The sequence below is a fragment of the Talpa europaea genome, assembly GCF_964194135.1.
Source record: "Talpa europaea genome assembly, chromosome: 3".
Taxonomy (NCBI): domain Eukaryota; kingdom Metazoa; phylum Chordata; class Mammalia; order Eulipotyphla; family Talpidae; genus Talpa; species Talpa europaea.
This window is the reverse complement of record NC_140069.1, coordinates 115011267-115028964: the sequence shown is the minus strand read 5'-3', so window position 1 is coordinate 115028964 and position 17698 is coordinate 115011267. Positions and strand designations below refer to the sequence as shown.

At 37.4% G+C, this 17698-nt stretch overlaps 1 protein-coding gene across 4 annotated transcripts in view; it reads right to left on the bottom strand.

The window, feature by feature from the left end:
• The window catches only part of MAGI2 (membrane associated guanylate kinase, WW and PDZ domain containing 2), a gene marked incomplete at both ends in the record, with an annotated part of 1136641 nt that overhangs the window by 241265 nt on the left and 877678 nt on the right, over positions 1–17698 (bottom strand). For all 4 annotated transcript variants that reach the window (XM_084230806.1, XM_084230807.1, XM_084230808.1 and 1 more), the window contains 2 exons: positions 13481–13663; positions 15563–15684. In XM_084230806.1, coding sequence (XP_084086932.1) covers positions 13481–13663; positions 15563–15684 — 305 coding nt within the window. The remainder of the gene's footprint in view (positions 1–13480; positions 13664–15562; positions 15685–17698) is intronic.

The following is a 17698-nucleotide window of genomic DNA, read 5'->3' as shown; positions in this document are numbered from 1 at the left end:
ACAAGCAGCTGTCATTTTACCAGACTGCAACTTCCATTATGGCAGAGACTGTATCATTTATCTGTGGGTCTCTAAGACCTGAAAGAATGGCTAATGTATGGTGAATACTTGAAGCATAAGAAGCCTAGTTTCATTTATCACACTTTAACTTCAAATTTTATTTAAATCTCCTTTTCTCCCACTCTCTGTGATCTGGGATCTGACTATTTTGAGGTGGGAAATGCATGTTCTGCCTCGGAGTCACTGTTTCGCCCTTCAGTCTTTGCTGTCTGATCTAGTTCTTCCAGGGTGTTAGGTTCAGAGGTTTTTTTAATTTACAATGGTTACAATGTCCATTGAGGATACTTGTCTAGTAAAAGTTAACTGACATTGAAATGGCAGGTGTCCGGTGGCTGGTTCTCTTACGGGATGGATGTGTGAATTCATCTTGAGGTCAGTGCAATATTTAGCTCAAGGTTGACTTTTTTCCTCTCTGTCAGTCTATGCCATATTGGAGCACTGCCTAGTCTGATGCTGCTGCCTTTCCTTGCCCTACTGGCAGCACTCTTGACTGGTTCATGGAAGACAGTTGGCTCAAGTCAAGCTCTTTTGCCCCATGGTTATTTCATAGAAAACTTGTCTAGTTTGACCAGGCCAATCACTTAGTTCTGGGGACTTCCTTGCCCTGCCTTGTTTCTACCTTGCCATCTTGTGCCAACTCACTTCTTTTCTATTCTGATTGGCAAAGGAAGCAAGTCCACTGCCCGAGCAGATGTCCAGTTTGAAAGCTAAACCCTTTCTTTTATCAAGGAAACCCCAAATTTAATGAGTGATTCCCTTGCAGCCTACCCACCCACTTGGATTAAGGAGGGACTGGGACGCACCCCCCCCCTTTCTCTTGGTGATGATGGGATTATCTCCCAACTCAAACACTCCATGCCACAAAAGTAAAATTACCCTGCAATTCTGTTTTCCATTCCCCAATTTCCATTTCCATTGGCTAGGGTGAGAGTGGAGGGATGAATTATGTTAGGATATTTTATAGCAGCCCTGAGGATGTTTACATCCACTAGAGCCAATTAGATGAAAAGTATCCCCTCAACAGACTTTTACGAAGTTTGTTCAATAAATGAATAAACAAATGTATCTATTTTGAATAATTATTAATAGATGGGAAATGCTGTGCAATGAGGTACTAGGTTAGTGGTGAAATAGAACAAGTTTAGTCAGTGATAGAACTCCAGTGGAAAGAGCTGGGCTTTGATTTAGTGCTTAGTTCCCAGGCTGCCATCTTTATATGACCATTGCTTTCTCAGTATGGTGTGTATTCATGACATTAATTAATAATACTGCTGCACACATCTATAAGAGGTCAGGAGAATCACCTCCCCTAAAATCAGCTTTGTATTTTCTAAAATTTGCGCCTTTGAATAGGGAGGAAAATGTCATTTCTACCGGCAGCACAGCATCTTGCTCTGGTCTTACGTAAGATCATTGTTAGGCAATATGAGAACTGCCTCTACTTGCCTCTGGGCAAAATGTCTCCTTTTCATAGAAAAATGTCACCTTTCTGTAGGAAATGACAGGTGGTTATTTTTTTCCAAAGGAAAAGTGACCTTTGCATTTTGTTAAAAAAAATTGTCAAGGATTCAACCTTGATGAAAAACACTGAAAACAATTCCAATTCCATATCTTTTAGTTTGTACTTGACGTTCTACTTTGTAAATTCTGAGATTACACCTGTCAGTACTGATGTAGCCTGGAGGCAAATGTCAGTGACCAGAAAATCCTGGCTCCTTGTTTTCCAGGAATGTTCACACCACAGAGGATGCATTCTTCTAACTCCAGCTTTTGCAGCATCTAGTCCCAAAACAAAACACACACACACACACACACACTTTAGTACTTCAAAAGTTTCTTGTACTCGGAACTCCCTGGTGGTGCAAGGGGTTAAGATGCAACCTATGAGGCTTCCGCAGCCTCTGCAGCATGAATTCGATCCCCCAGCTGGCCAAGGAGCAACCAACATGGCGCAGCGGACCTCTGCTGGCTTGCCCACTGCTCCCCTCAGCAGTGTATTTCAGTCAGTCTGCCTGTTCTGGTCCCCACTCTGTCTCTGGTGAGTCCTCTCATCCCCCACACCTCTGGCCTGTACCCCAGCTCTTGTATGCATAAATAAATCTTTAAAAAAAAAACTTTCTTGTACCAATCCAGGATTTATAGTCTTTAAAATCCATGAGAAAATGTTCTGAAAAAATGCTAGTGTTGCTACATAGATTGTGTATCTCAGGCCTACAAGTAGTTAAGTGCTTCATATTAAACATACATAAACATATATATGGTAATGTAGTCAATTTTTCCACATCAGGTATTCTCATTCTTTTATGAGAACATGGGAGAAATATATTCAGCATTCTTTGTTTTCTAGTAAGCTGAGAAGATAGAAAAATAAAACAACAAATATGCAAGAGGAGTGAAAATTTCAGAATCCAACACTTTAAAAAAATAAGAATAAGAGGTAGTGATATGGAGAAAGACAGTTCTAGGCTATTAATCTTGGTTTCATAAAACCAAATTCCCACGTTTGGTGTCAATATCTTATATAAGTGGTGGAACTGTTTTCCTTTCTCACAATAGTTCTCAATAATAAGAAATGCAAAATCCACCTTATAGAGTTGGGTTTTTGAACAAAGTAGTAAATTAGATGGTGACACAAGATTTACTGTGTATCTTCTCTTGTCAGTTCATGCAAATCCTCAGCTGGAGCATGTGAGAGGCACATTAATTACACTGGATACAGGAATAATGTTTCTGCAGCAGCAGCAGTTTTGATATTTGCAGACTCCAGTGCACTCCATCTCTAATTTCACTGGCAGCTTGCAAAAACCAGCAGAATTATACTTATAAACAAAGGTCTGCATGGTAATTTATCTCCCATTGACTTCAATGAAGATTTCTCATTTAGAATGCTAAGAGATTTATAATTATGAACTAAGATCTAAGTCTTAGCTGATGAAACAATGAAAGACGTTTCTTGCCTTTTTCTCACTCTCATTGTACGTATCTACAGAGAATGAAAATAGGTGCATGTATCTATACAATTAAAGTATTCAAAGAGCACTTGTAATTTTATTTGACAATCTGTAGGAACAGGTAACAATACCCTCTATAGATATTTAACTCAGGGTTATTATTTCTCTTAACTGAAACACTTACCTTGCCTCATTCATTTTCTAATCATCTTACTCTCCTTAAACATTTTTTGGGAGCGGTATGATTAGGATTGGCATGATATCATTCTTGTGGTGTGTTATAATATCAAAAAATGAGGGACTCTCATTAAGCAAATGAAAATTAGGCTCCCGCCTTCTCCAAAATGTGTCTAATACATAGGGAGCAGCCTTACAGCACTCAGCTCAATTTTTTGTGGCTTAAACACATAAAAGAAGTGAAACACCCTATTTCAATGTTGTTAGCCTACTAACAAAATAACAATTGTTAATATGGCACAATTCTGAAAAGTTTATTATCTCTTCTAAATCTAAAGCTATTTAAAGACAAAACGGTTGTCTTGAAATATTTAATGGATAATCATTTCATTTCCAGGGACCAAAGGGAGAATAGCCTAAGCTTTTCTTAGATCTTGGCACGTATCTATCACTCTCAAAGTACCAAAGCTTCCTTCAATTTATTGAAAGATATTAATAATGGCAACCAATTGTCAGTGATTCCATGTGTCATGTCTTATTCTAAGTTATTTATATGAAATAACTCATTTGACGAGAAGTTTGCTTAAACTAGACTAAGAAAAGCCTTTAATAGTTCTCTAAGGGGGAATATAATCGTATGATTATTATAGCAAATCTTATATCTCCACAGTAAGAAATCAGTGCTGCACAGAAAGATTCATTCAACTGTACAACGTCAAGTTGAATATATGTCATACATCTGATAATGAACTAAGCCTTGGGGATTTGTTAATGATCATCAGACACAGGCCCCGACCTCAAAGAATTTACAGTCAGGTGTGGAGGTTAGGGGGATGGCAAATAACAGGAGCTTCACAATTCAGCTGGTGGATGGGACAGATAAAAATAAGCACCTTTTGTAACTTGCAGCTGTTTCCTGATGAACCAAAGGCTCAGTTCCACTAGTTAAGGTGAAAGAAAATAGTAAGAATGGGGGGAATTTCACACTGTCTACAAGAATGCACAAATCAATCCAGATACCAGAGTCTAGTAAATTTTTGCATCTTTTTCGATAATTTAGGTTCAAATTATCACGGGAAGTGTTGATCGTGGGCCCAGACTTAAATAGTTAAAATTATGAATATGTATCAAATGTAATTAGATAATACTTTCAAGTGTGTCTAACTGAAGCTGAGTATCCTTCACTAATATATTAACAAACAACTTCCTCCACAGAGTATTTATAAAAAGACATTGCTAACTCCGTAATCTCCAGTTCAGTTCTATTAAGTTTAAATAATAAGTTTTCAGATTTTTAAAATGCTAACTTCATACCCAGGCACTCTAACACAATAGCTCTGGTGTTATAGGGACTAGCCACATCCGAGCGCTGCTCTTAGGTTGAGTGGAGGACCTACCAGTGCACTCTTCAGCTCATGGGAGGGTTAGAGAAGCTGTACTGAAAATTAATGTAAAGCTTTTATGCAGAATAACTTAAAAGTCACAGTGATAAATGTACATTTACTTGCATCAACTTCCTTGACATCAGTGGTTAAAAAGGTCATGAATATTGTGTCTCAATTACTGTGTGACCTATTCAAGTAGATACCGATACTGAAAGTAGAACAAAAATAAAAATTGCAAACTTTGCTATATTTGTGCTAAAATGGAAATAAATTTCTTAATCAATCTATCCCTTCCCCAGTGAGCTTTTTACCTAGATTTCTACCTAGATTTTTACCAGGATTTCAATGAAGAGGGCCTGAAGAGCACAAGGCATTTTCAAACAAAGAAAAAAAAAAAAAGAAAGAAGAAAGAAAGGTCGGAAGGAAGGAAGGAAAGAAGGAAGGAAGAAAAAGAAATGTGCAAAAAAGATACAGCAATAACCTTTATTTGGATTACAAAAACCTCTTTTAAAAAGCTAAATGAGTTATTGATAAAGCATAGCATGATTTTAAGAACAGGCTTAACTTAAAAAAAAATCTTCATAAGCAGTTTGGTTTGTAGTCAAAATGAAGTATATTGTCTGTTGTGGTATCTGTATTGACTGTTTATCATCATTAAAGGAAAATAGTGGATAGAAAATGCTTCGTGTGATTCTCACCCTTGCTATGAGATCTACCGTTATTGATTGAAAGACATATCACTAGAAGCAGAGATAATAGCTATTTGAACAAAATGAAGTGAGATATCAAAAAAGTTGAATGGCGTTTCCTTCCCTTTGAATCTGGGTTGACCTGTGACTTGTATTGATCAGTACAAGGGGGTGAAGTGACACGGTGATGGCTCCACGCTAGACTTGAGAAGGTTGACACATTTCTGTTTTATTCTCTTGGAGCCCTCACCCCTCTGTGCAATGGCTGAGTCACTGGAGTTGAGATTACAGGGAGTGAGGGAGCCATGCAGCCCCAGGTACCCCATCCTCCAAGCAGACACATCAGCAGTTATTGAAGTCACCTTGCACACTCCAGCCCCTGGGAGAGCTTCTGGATGTCTGCAGATGTATAGAGTCCCAAAGAGCCTAGAAGAGAACCACCCTGGTGTTTCCATTGAGGATTATGGAATCATGAGTCAACATTTGTTCTATCAAATCAATGAGTTTTCGCTTCTGCACAGCAAAAGAGACAATAACAAAAACAAAGAGAAACCCCACCGACTGGGAGAACATTTTTGCACACAACACTTATGATAAAGGACTGATCACAAAAATCTGCAAAGAGCTGATGAGACTCAACAACAACAAAGAAAATAATCCAGTCAAAAAATGGGCAGAAGAGCTAAAAACTTCTCTGAAGAGGAAATGCAAATGGCCAACAAGCATATGAAAAAATGTTCAATTCCACTTGTAATCAGGGAAATGTAAATCAAAACTACAATGAGATACCACCTAACACCAGTGAGAATGGCACATATTAAAAAAACTAGCAACAACAAATGTTGGCGAGGGTGTGGAGAAAAAGGAACTCTCCTGCACTGTTGGTGGGAGTGCAAACTGGTCCAAACACTATGGAGAGCTGTGTGGAGATTTCTGGACCTACTAAAGATAGAGCTTTCATGATCCAGCAATTCCACTCCTAGGTATTTACCCAAAGGACAACCAGAGACACTCTATGGGGGGTGGGGGGCGGGGAGGGGAGGAATTGGGGTCAAAATAAGGGGGTTGCAATTGTATGGGGAATATAAAAATAAAATTTATTTTAAAAAAATGACCAATGATGAAAAAAATAAAAAGAAAAAAATTAAAATCAAATCAATGAGTTTTCTTGTGACTTTCTATACAGCAATAGTAAACTAAATGGAGACTTTAAATAGTAGATAAATTACCTTTCTCTGATTAATTCATTTGCTTCTGGTGATTGACAACCATTTAAATGGTCTGCATCACCTAAATGTAAACACTTGGTTTTGGAGGTGGGTGGTGATGAATTAGCCGATTCACTAGGATATTTTTATAAGGCAGCCAGTCAGGAAGAGAGCAGCCATGGGGAGACACCACCACAGTGTTTCTTTATTTAAAAGAAACCTGCTCTTGACATTAATTGATTATGATGGAGTGGAAAAAACATGACACAGAAAATATTTTGAAAACTTCTAAGGCTTTCTCATACACATGTATCTTTCTTAGCAATGTTTAACTAACAACCTTGCATTCTATTAAATTGCCAAAGAACTATTAATGGTTGGGAGGACCAAATAACATTGTGGTGAGGTAAGGAAGGAAGCTATTGGTGACTATTAACTGGAGAATCAGTACCCATGGGTCAGCAGTAACTTCACAGTGAGGGCGGGCAGTCATCTGTCCAGAAAGTACTCACAGGTTAATCTTCGCTGTCCCTCAGAAGGGTAACTAAGATTTCAGATAATGTAATCATGTGATAGAGTATTCCAAAACAGTCTTAAAAATTCTCAAGGAGAAACTGTTCATTGTTTAATGAACATGTAAGATAAACATAAAAATTAATTAGCTTTGTTCTACTGGGTAGAGGGCCATAGACTCTATCCCAAATGTCAGTCTGTAGGAATATTCTTAAACACTCCTTCAAAGCAATTTGAGCATAGGCTCAGTGGAGAGAGGGTCAGGAAATGTTGGAGAATTCTTACCAAGCTATTCAGTAGGGAGGAAACAAGTTCTCTTGCCACCACTACATGGAGTGGTCCTTTAAATTCAGTGGGCATAATTATGCAGATTCTAAGACTTTTAGCTTAAGATGACAGATTGAGCACTCATGGCTATCCCATTTAACAAAGACCTTAAAATCACTAAGTCCACAGCAATGAAGGGAACTAAGGGAGATCATTATCTGACAAAGAGAGGCTGTTATAAAACAAGACAATTCAAGAGAGTTCTAGACTATGGAATATGGATAAAGGCATGACCACCAAACCTGCCATGGTGTTGGAAGCTGTGTTCCAGAGCAAGAGTCAGAAAATGGAGCAAAACCTGCTGTTCCTGTATTTGTGAATGCAGTCTTATTGGAACACAGCCATAGCCAGTTGTTTGTGTGCTGTCCATGACCACTCTCATGAAGAGAGGGTTAAATGGTTGTGGCAGATAGAACACCTGGCCCGTGAAGCTGAAAGTACCTATGATTTGACCCTTTACAAAAAAGAGTTTTTTGATTCCTGTTCTAGTGTGTTCTTGGAGGTCAGGAAAAACATGGACAAGAAGCACTCTCATTTTCTCCATAGAACCCTAGAAAGGCTTTGGATTAGGATACATCTCTGAGACTAGTAGAGAGATTTGTCTTGCCATTTCTGCACACAGAGTCCTCTTCATTTTGTTCAAGTAGAGAATGAGGGTGTCTGCAAAAAAAATGGTCCCAGAATATAAACTTTTATATTTTGTCCCTGACTAATAATCCTGGATAAAATTTGAGCATTCTTCAATCTGTCACAAATGCTGAACTACTGAGCAACTTTTCAATGTTTCATTAAATTTGGATAATCTAAGAAAACAACATATATGAGGTCTGTGGCTCTAGTAGAATGAGTGTAATGTTAAAAAAAGTGGATATGGTAACAGTGAATTCTGTTTGGGAAAGATATCTGGGAATTCCCAAGTGTCCTAACTATACAGTCAACCAAGATAGGTACAGGAAGACAAAAGGTGTCCAGAAAAATACACACCCTCTAGAGTACCTAGCATGGTGTTTTGGGGGAAAAATGATTGTCTTAGGAAAGATATTATAAGAAAGAAACACAAGAGCCTTCCTTGTGGCACAAGGGGTTAAGTCTCAGCACTATGAAGCTGTCCGCAGCCACTACAGCACAAGTTCCATCCTCGGCCAGGGAGCTACCCACATGGCACAAACCTCTCCTGTTTCGCCCACTGCTTCCCTTAGCAGTGTATTTCAGTCAGTCTGCCTGTTCTGCTCCCCACTCTGTCTCTGGTGAATCCTCTCACCCCTTCCCCTGGTACCTCTGGCCTACACCCCAGCTCTTGTATACATAAATAAATGAAGACATCTTAAGAAAAAAAGAAACACAAAGTAAAACCCTGCAAGGCCAAGTATGGGGACATATTATTAATGGTACACCACTGGGGTCAGTGAACAGATTCACAAAGCCACGAAAATTCAAGAAATGGTACAAATGTCACTAAAATTAGTTGTAAACTCAACTGGGAGAATGTGGGAGGGCAGAAAGTGTATATGGCATCTAAAGCTTCATTTCTTTCTAAAAGGAACGAAATGTAGGTCATGTCTAAAACCATTAAATCAAGACACCAGTACAAACACATTAATTAGAGGTATGAAGGTAGTTACTAAAAGAAATATCTAAAAGAATACAAACTGATGGAGTGTCTCTAGTAAATGGGCCTGGAGAGTGGCGAGGGGCAGGGCAGGGGATAATTTATGCACTGTAAATCATTTTTATCTTTTCTTTAACCATGGACATGTATTACTTTGATACTTTTTAAAACATATATAAATGCACATTCTTGGAAACCACTTCCAGAAATCTGGAGTCAGATCTAGGAGCACAGGAATCTGCATCTTTAAAAACTTCCCCTTGTGACTATGACTAAGTTAATCTTGTGCCCCTACTTTTTGAAATACAAAGAGGTAGCAACCACTGAAAGCACAATAGTATTGATCTACCCAAAGGAAGAAATACAAGAAGCTAACATGACAGGATGCTGGTCTCCCAGATAGTTCCTGTCCCTTTAACTAAATATATATATATATATGATTTAAGCTGAAAAGATAGGGTGCTAATGAGTTAAAAGAAAACATGAAGTATAAATAAAAAAATATATGGATAAGTAGTAGAAGAAGGGAAATAAAAACCTATAGGTTATGCATGACCTCATAATGAAACCCCTATCTATAGGAGAATGTCATGGGTAGAAAACCCTCAAGTCTTGATTCAGAGATTAGCCTGGGGAAAATTTGAAACATCAAATAAGGAGGGAAGCTTTTTAGCCGAAGGAGGTTATATAAATAACTTTCTTTCAGATCCTGTGGTTTCTATGTCAGCCATGTTACTTCAATCTTGATTGTTTCAATAGTTTAAAGAGTGTTATTAGGATCTCTGGTGCCTACAAATCTTTGCTGATATTTAGAATTAGATTGTTTCTGGGCACTGTGATAATTTCTTCTAAGAAAGCTCCTTCTGAAACATAGGAGAATTGTGAATTGACTAAATTTGTCGTCAAAAAGGAGCCAGGGGCACGGGATCCTCATTTTCTCCTATTTTCTATTAATTTCCAGGAGCTAGTGCTGACTGGGAAAGCAAGAATTCCCATCCACCTTTTTTCCTATTGTGTAAGACCCTTGGACAACTCTTTAGGAGACAGGATTTTTCCTTATGTCTATACAAACTACTGATATCTCTTTGTCTACATAGAGATAACCTAGAGATAGAAAAGTTGATTAAAATATTTTCAGTTATTTCATTGTCCAGTGAAATTGCTCACCCTTTAAATACCAGTGATTCATTGATTATATCTGTAATACCTAGTATTTTTTAAATTAATTTTGGGGTTATTTATAGATAAAATCATTATAAAAAGAAATTAATTTTGTCCCTCACATGTATTTGTTTTAAATTTCATTTAGAAACCAGGGAGTTGGCTTGTTTTCACTTCAGTGGTAAGCCACTGATCCAATTAGCATTAAAAATGGAATTCAGCCAATCCAAATTTCCCTTCTTCATTTATAAGAGTATCAATCCATCCATCCATACCATCCATCCTCCCTCTGTAAATCTATCTATTCAGTAAGTACTTATTGTGCACCTACTGTTCATGTGACCTACTTTAGGTCTTAGAAAAATGCAAGTAAAGAAAACATCGGTCATACAGTAATCCTATACCCATTTCATTGAAAATTTACATGAGAAAGATTTTATATACAGATATGCATGCCCTGATGATATCCAGGTTTTTTTGAGGACATATGACTATATAGTGTTCTCTGATGTTTGTTATGCCTCCATACAGTCCCTCCTTACCAATTATAATCATTATTTTACTTGATACTTCATATAAATGCTTACTGAAGGTGAAATATTAACAAATATTTGAAGGCATATAAATCTTTCTCTAGGTGCTCCCTGTACTGTGCCTTTGATATGCTGTTTCCTCTTCCTAGAGCTTTCCTCACTTTCCCACCTAGTAAATGACTACCCAGCCTTCAAAACTCTGTCAGGCACCATTTTTCTATGGGCCTTCCCTAAGCCCTACCTCTCAGAAGCCATCCGCCTTTCCTCTGTACTATTTCTGGATTTTGAACATACTTTTATTATAACACTGACATAAACAAATATTCAGTAATATGCTATTAGTAATATCTATACTGTAAGCTTATTGAGGATAGAAATATGTCACTTCATTTTTGCATCCCTAGTAATTAACAGAATGCCTGGCACATATGGACATACATTAAATATATGCTGAATTGAAGCATCATTCTCTCTATTATACTTGTGGAATGTTTCAGAAATGTGTTTACATTCAAAACAATTATCTCACCACAAAATGAACATTTTAGACATTTTAAATATCTAATTAGCATTAGATTTTAACTTTTTATTAAATTCTTTTCCAATGAGAGAAAACAGCACTCCTAGAAAAAGCCTAATAATATTATATAGTTAGCAACACACGTTTAAAAAGTTAGTGTTGCTCACTCTCCCCCACTCTTTGTGCCACATCATGGTTATTACAGATTCATCACACTGTGTTGCAATTACTTCTTTATATATTTGAGGCCCCTCCTAGACATAAATTTTTGAGAGCTGGACCCTGCCACATCCATCTTTGCAGCCCTGGTATACTGCAATGACTTTGAAAAAAAGAAGGAGCTAAACAAGTGTTTCTTGAATCAATAAACAGAGTAATAATAGAAGACAGAAAACAGAATAACATTCTAGGTTCTTTTCGATGAGGACCTATTTCCTGATTATCTTAAATGAAGAAGACCTGCTAAATTGGAAATAAAAAGCTTTGATTTTGTTTTTGAATAGACCTAACTTAGAATGTGTGGGTGTGGGAAACTAAGTAAGTGTGATAAAATGCTTTCCTGTGGAAATATTTTTTTTTCATCTAGTTTTGAAGCATGGGATAGTGGGCTTGACCATAAAAAATAATTGGATTCTTTATTGTAAAAAGAAATGGGCTTTTAAATATTTCATTGACATTCAGAGGCTTTGGGGATCCTTTTCCCTCTGCTCTAAAAGGTTTTAATTCCATAATTTCCTCTTATTCTAACTATATTCAATAGGATGATTTAATTGAGCCATTTGATGTTTCAGATTTTTGGCAACATGAAGGTGTGACTGCTAAGTAAAATACTGATAAGTGAACAGTAAAGTTGGATACTCTCTACCTTACTCTTACAGAAAATTATGTGTACATGATGTTTATAACAGTAGTGTTTGAAAATATGGCTAGTTTTGAAACTTCAATCAACTTTTAAGATGTCATATCCTGTCAGGTCATAGGGCAGGCATGAGAATTTAAAATCAGACTGCAAAATCAAACTTATTTCATTACATTCATTTTTACTTCTGTGAAACTTTCACATTTTATATTTTTGTCCTTAATAATTTGACTGTTCATTACTACGGTAAATTAATTTCTATTATAATATGGATTGACATCTAAGTAACTGCATATGAAAATTATTATTTTTTTTTTTTGGGTGAGGTCAGGAGGTCTCAGACCTGGGCAGCCCCATAAGGTCTGAGCAACTGTCTACAGACCAAGCATTTCTTTTATACACAACTACCTTACACTGATAACATTGGTTTATTTTTAGCAGGCACAACCATTTGCTGCAAAATTCCTAGACAAGGGGTCCGGGAAAAGGGGGAAAGATGCAGACATTCGTGGATGGCCTTTGGGAGATAAATCAGCTTGACCAGCTGCCCGATCTTGTTAAAAAAATGTAACTTCATTTAGATAAGCTAAAACGTAGATGGAACGCTTTCTAAAGAAAGATTTATTAAGTAAGCAAACTTGTTAATTACAATTGCATTGGATTATTTACTGTGCCAGGCCTACGACCCTTTAGCAGGAAGCTAGTAAGATTTATATGCTTAGCAGTTCCCTTTCAACAAGAACCCAAAAAGTTAGGTACTGTTAGCTCATTTTTTTATTATAGTTGGAAAAATTCCATATTAATCACAAAATTGCTATTTTTAACTGTACAATTTAGTGCCATCAGTTATATTCACAAGTACAACCATCACTGCTATCCTTTCCCCAAATTTTATCACCCCAAACAGAAATCTGTAACCATTATATAAATACGCCCAACCCATCCAATATCTCACAACTTTCTGCTTTTAAATTTGCCTAATCTATATATTTTATGGAGTGGGATCGGACTAGAGAAAAATCCTTTTACATATAACCACAGTATGGGGATGTACAAAGATGAATACCATTAAAATTTATTTATGAGCATACATATTTAAAAATCTAACCTGGGAAATTTAGCAGAGAATATTATAAAAGGAATATAGATTTAAAAATATCAAAGGCTGAATATAAGCCAGCAAAGTATGAAATGTTAATCATTTCAGAGAAAGAACTCTAGAAATAAATTAGAAAAGTGTCAATCTTAACCACCCATTGAAGCTAGCAAACAGAAGGGACAGTCTGAAAAATGAGACAAAGGTGATATTCAAAGCTGTTTCCAAAATACTTCAATCTGATACTTTGAACTTAGAGGGGAACATAACTTGTGGTTTTCTTGAAGCAAAGTGATCTTTGGCTTTCAAATTACAAACACAGAAAGTGGCTGCTCATATTTACCTCAGAAAAAAGATGTTATAAAACAATTTCTAAAGCATAAGGAACTTACCTGTTTCCATTTTCCCATCCTGTGCTGCAGGCCCATCTGGAATCACACTTTTCACCTGCAGAAACTCATCAGGTTCATCTCCGCCAATGATGGTAAATCCAAAACCCATGTTGCTCTTTTTTAGGGTGGTGCTGAGGAATGTTCCCTTCAACTGGGATGCATCCCGGGTGAAGAGTGGTTTTTCTACATTGACCAATATAAGTTAAAAAAGAAAAAGCACATTTAAGGCAAGTTCTCACATTAGAGAAAACCAGTCAGAGAGCAGCAATCCCAGGGATAAGCAGGGGTGGGTGGGGAGGGTCTTCTACACACATGCAAGCAGGTGGTGACTGCAGGAGCGAAGCTCTTAGTACTTAGTACAAACAAAGGGTAGTCCCAAGCATCCAGGGAAAGGTGAAAAAGCTGCTTGGTTTGCAGAGAGACTTTTTGTTAAATCAACGTTTTCATTCACTAAATTAGCTCTACTGTAATTAAAAGGGCTTAGTCAATAGGCTGTCAGAGTTTTCAGAAACAGAGGCCCCAAATCATCCAGACACATCTGGATATGTTCTGGTTCTGAAAGAGTCAGTCTACATGGGAAGTATGTGTGAATGGCTGGTCCTGCACAAAACCTTGAAGGGATAGGACTAGAGAATTGAAATGGGCTTTTTGGGGTTTAAGAAAGAATAAGTGGAGTGGAGTGTTACCACATATTCAAATGTCTAAACTGTTTAGAAAGAGCACCTGGATGTGGGACTGAGTTAATGTTTGCTTATACTGTGAGCTGCTATAAAGATAACCAGATCAATTTCTACTGACCCAGCAGTGTTTAGTATACTCTAACATGTGAGCAATAGGCAAGCCAATATTTCTAGATATAATTATGAATGTAAAGGTAACACACTTTATAACAATATGCTGCCACATTTCGATCATAAACCTAAATAATTTGAACAGAACTTTAACCAACATACAAAGGTTTCAACACTAATTTGATGTATGTTTTCCTAGTTGTGACCTATAATATATTCTAAAGCATATAAAGTGCTTTAAAAATAATAGTTGTACTGGGAAACAGAATAAATGTCTACTTTAAAGGATCAGTTACGTACTATATGTGTATATAACTTATAAACTTATAAGTATTATATGTAAACATATATAAATATAGATATTTAGTTGTTAAAATTTTGGTGATGATATTTGTAACAGTCAAACTCTGTGTGGTAACTACTCACATATTTTGTACACTACCTTTGCTGTTACATTTTGGATAGTATGTAAAAGACAAATTAAAAAATAATGAGTCATACTGGAATTTTACTTGGTTTACAAAGTATTTAAAAATGTAATGTAAAAATTTCATTATGATTCGTTTAAATTCAAATGAAAAATGCACATAACCTTTTTACCTATGTTTTCCTTGTGTATGTTATGGGTGCACCTGGAGAGAAGTTCGCGTGAGACCTTTACATTCACTGGAACTGCGCTGCTGTGATACGCTATCATGCTTTCATTTGTGAGTAACAGCCCACGAAGATGTGAAAAGTTTGTGCAGCAACTCATCCCACTACGTGGCTCCAATGTGTAATTAGGTGCAGCAAGCAGCCTGGGACGTACCCAATGGCCAGGGTCTCCCTGCGTGGTCGCACCAATAGTAAGACAAGTCATTCACGCTGCGCGACCTCTCTGGGGCAGCACGGGGGTAGATGGATTTAGGCCTAGGTAATGTCGAAGAGGAGCTGCCTACTGTCACAAAGGAAAACAAGCTTTATACTTGTGCTTTGTCTCATGAGGACAGACTTAGGCGTCTCTATGAATCTCTGCAATTTACAGTACCACTATCAAAAGCCATTAATTTTCCACCTGGGGAAGTGCTATAAATTCGTATGACCCAGGGTGCCCAGGGCTTTAACTTAATCTGTGGTTGCTAAACTCATTAGCTTAGAAGCCGAGTAAACACCCAGCTAAAACTAATAGATGGGTTTGAGGAAAGCAAATCAAGTCTTTGAAATAGTTCAGATCTAAGACTTATTTGGAAGCCCAGGTGGTTTAACAGACAAATCTTCCCTTGAAAACATGGGGTGCTGCCATGTTACATACCTCGGAAACCTGGGGCCTGCAGGGGCTTTGTTCCAAGTTCTGTGTGGGGCATGTTATGCTGCTGTAACTTCCTTTTTGCTTCCAGGACAGGGTTTTCAAACTGTGTTCTTCTATTTATGTGGCTGAAAAAAACCGAAATATCAAATTAGGATAACAGCAGGGCAAAGCCATTTAAGAGAACATATGTATTGCTCTACAGTGAGCAAATGATTAACGGACACCTTGTGTGATGACAGTCACGTGCCCCACAAGGCATGAGAAAAAGCGTCTGCTGGGCTGGCTGGTATAGGGTACACCTTTCTGTGACAAGAGCACAATTTTCACTGGCTCTATCATCAGTTATTATAGTGCAATTAGGCATTATCCAATCCCCCCAAAACCCTACACATTGCACTTTCTTCCTGGGTTTTCATAGTAGTTCAAGAACAGTTTGATACATAAAAAATAAATGATCAACAGATAAAATTTCTACAGAATCTTGTAGAAGAGTATCATCTAAGTTTGGCAAAGAACCCATATGCAAGAAGGAGAGTATATACTCACTAATTTCATGTAGCAATTAAATTCCATACTCTCAAGAGTCAGATGACCTGTGTTGGAGGGCTGGAGTATGGGAGGAAAGACTCCATGATATTGATGGAAATTATAGAATACCTATGTAGGCTGCCTGGTGCTGGGTATTCATATTCGAAAGAGTAGCTTGAAGCAACTGTGGGTCAGCTAAATAGAGGGCAGATAGTTGAAGTATTCTTATGCAGGAAGAATGTAGGGAAAAACCCAGCCTTGTGGCCATGCCAACAGGCTATTTCTTTAGGATATAAATGCCCCATGAGAGAGCTGGCATATACATTGATTTTGATTCTTTGTACAAACTGAAACAGATTTATGATATGAAAAAATGACAAGGAGAAAGGGATCAGAAGACAAATTAACAATTAATGAGTACTTAATTCTGTCAGATGCTATTTCCTCATTTAAACCTCACAACAATAGTTCTAGATTCGATTTATTCCCCTTTTAAAAGTGATGAAATTGACAGGCCATAGGAGGTTGAATGACTTGCTTTTAAGTGCATGCTTAGTAAGTGGAAAGGCTGGGCTTTGACCTTGTTTATCTCTAAAATGCATCTCTTCTCTAGTACCTTTTGTTTTCAATGTTCAACTGAACAGACAGTTGATGTACATGTACACACACAGACACTCACACCTTCTAAAAGTACACATCAGAAGGGAAAAGAGGTAAAATAAGCAAGAGCTCAACAACCATTTTTCCATTATTATAAAGCAGATAATTCCTAGTGAGATAGAAAAGTGGTTGTCAGAAACATAAGATGACTGCAATATCTAATTATGTATCTCATGGAATTCAGGGTAAGGAAGCTGTTTGCCACACGGGCTCAGAAGTCAATTAGTCTTGGATTCAAAATCCAGCTCTAATGCTTGATTAGCTGTGTGACCTTGATTAAGTTATTAAACCTAAACTTTGTGCCTTCTTTTATAAAATGACCATGATATTGTCTTCCTCCTGGTGATTGTGACAGTAAATGAAATAATCAGTTGACACAGTCTGTTGAGCTTTTATATGCTCAATAACAAGCAGCAGCTCTCTAAGCATCCTTACCCCATAAACTCTGACATTGTTATTCTAATTCAGAAGGGTCAGAATTTAAAGCCTTTCTTCCATTTGCTTCATTTTCATGTAATTCCTTTATAGAAATCCTTTGAAATCTCATTACCTAGGGGCATATTATTCCTGACTTTGCCCTTATTTATCTGTGTAGCTTTAGCTTTGGCTGAATCACCACCTGCACCCTTTGCTTTGGATATACTTGGAGTTACTTTCCTAGGCAACATCCTATTCTCTATTCACTCGAGATTCAATGTCCCTCACTTGGAGCAAGACAACCTGGGAAAATCACTCAATTTTCTTTTCTTTTCTTTTTTTTTAAAGATTTATTTATTTATTAATACAAGCACTGGGTACAGTCAGAAGTGCAGGAGGGTGAGAGGATTCACCAGAGCCAGAGCAGGGAACAAAACAGGCAGACTGAGAAATACACTGCTGAGGGGAGCAGCAGGCAGCAGGAGAGGTCTGCGCACCATGTGGGACCCTTGCCCAGCGGCCGGGGATTGAACC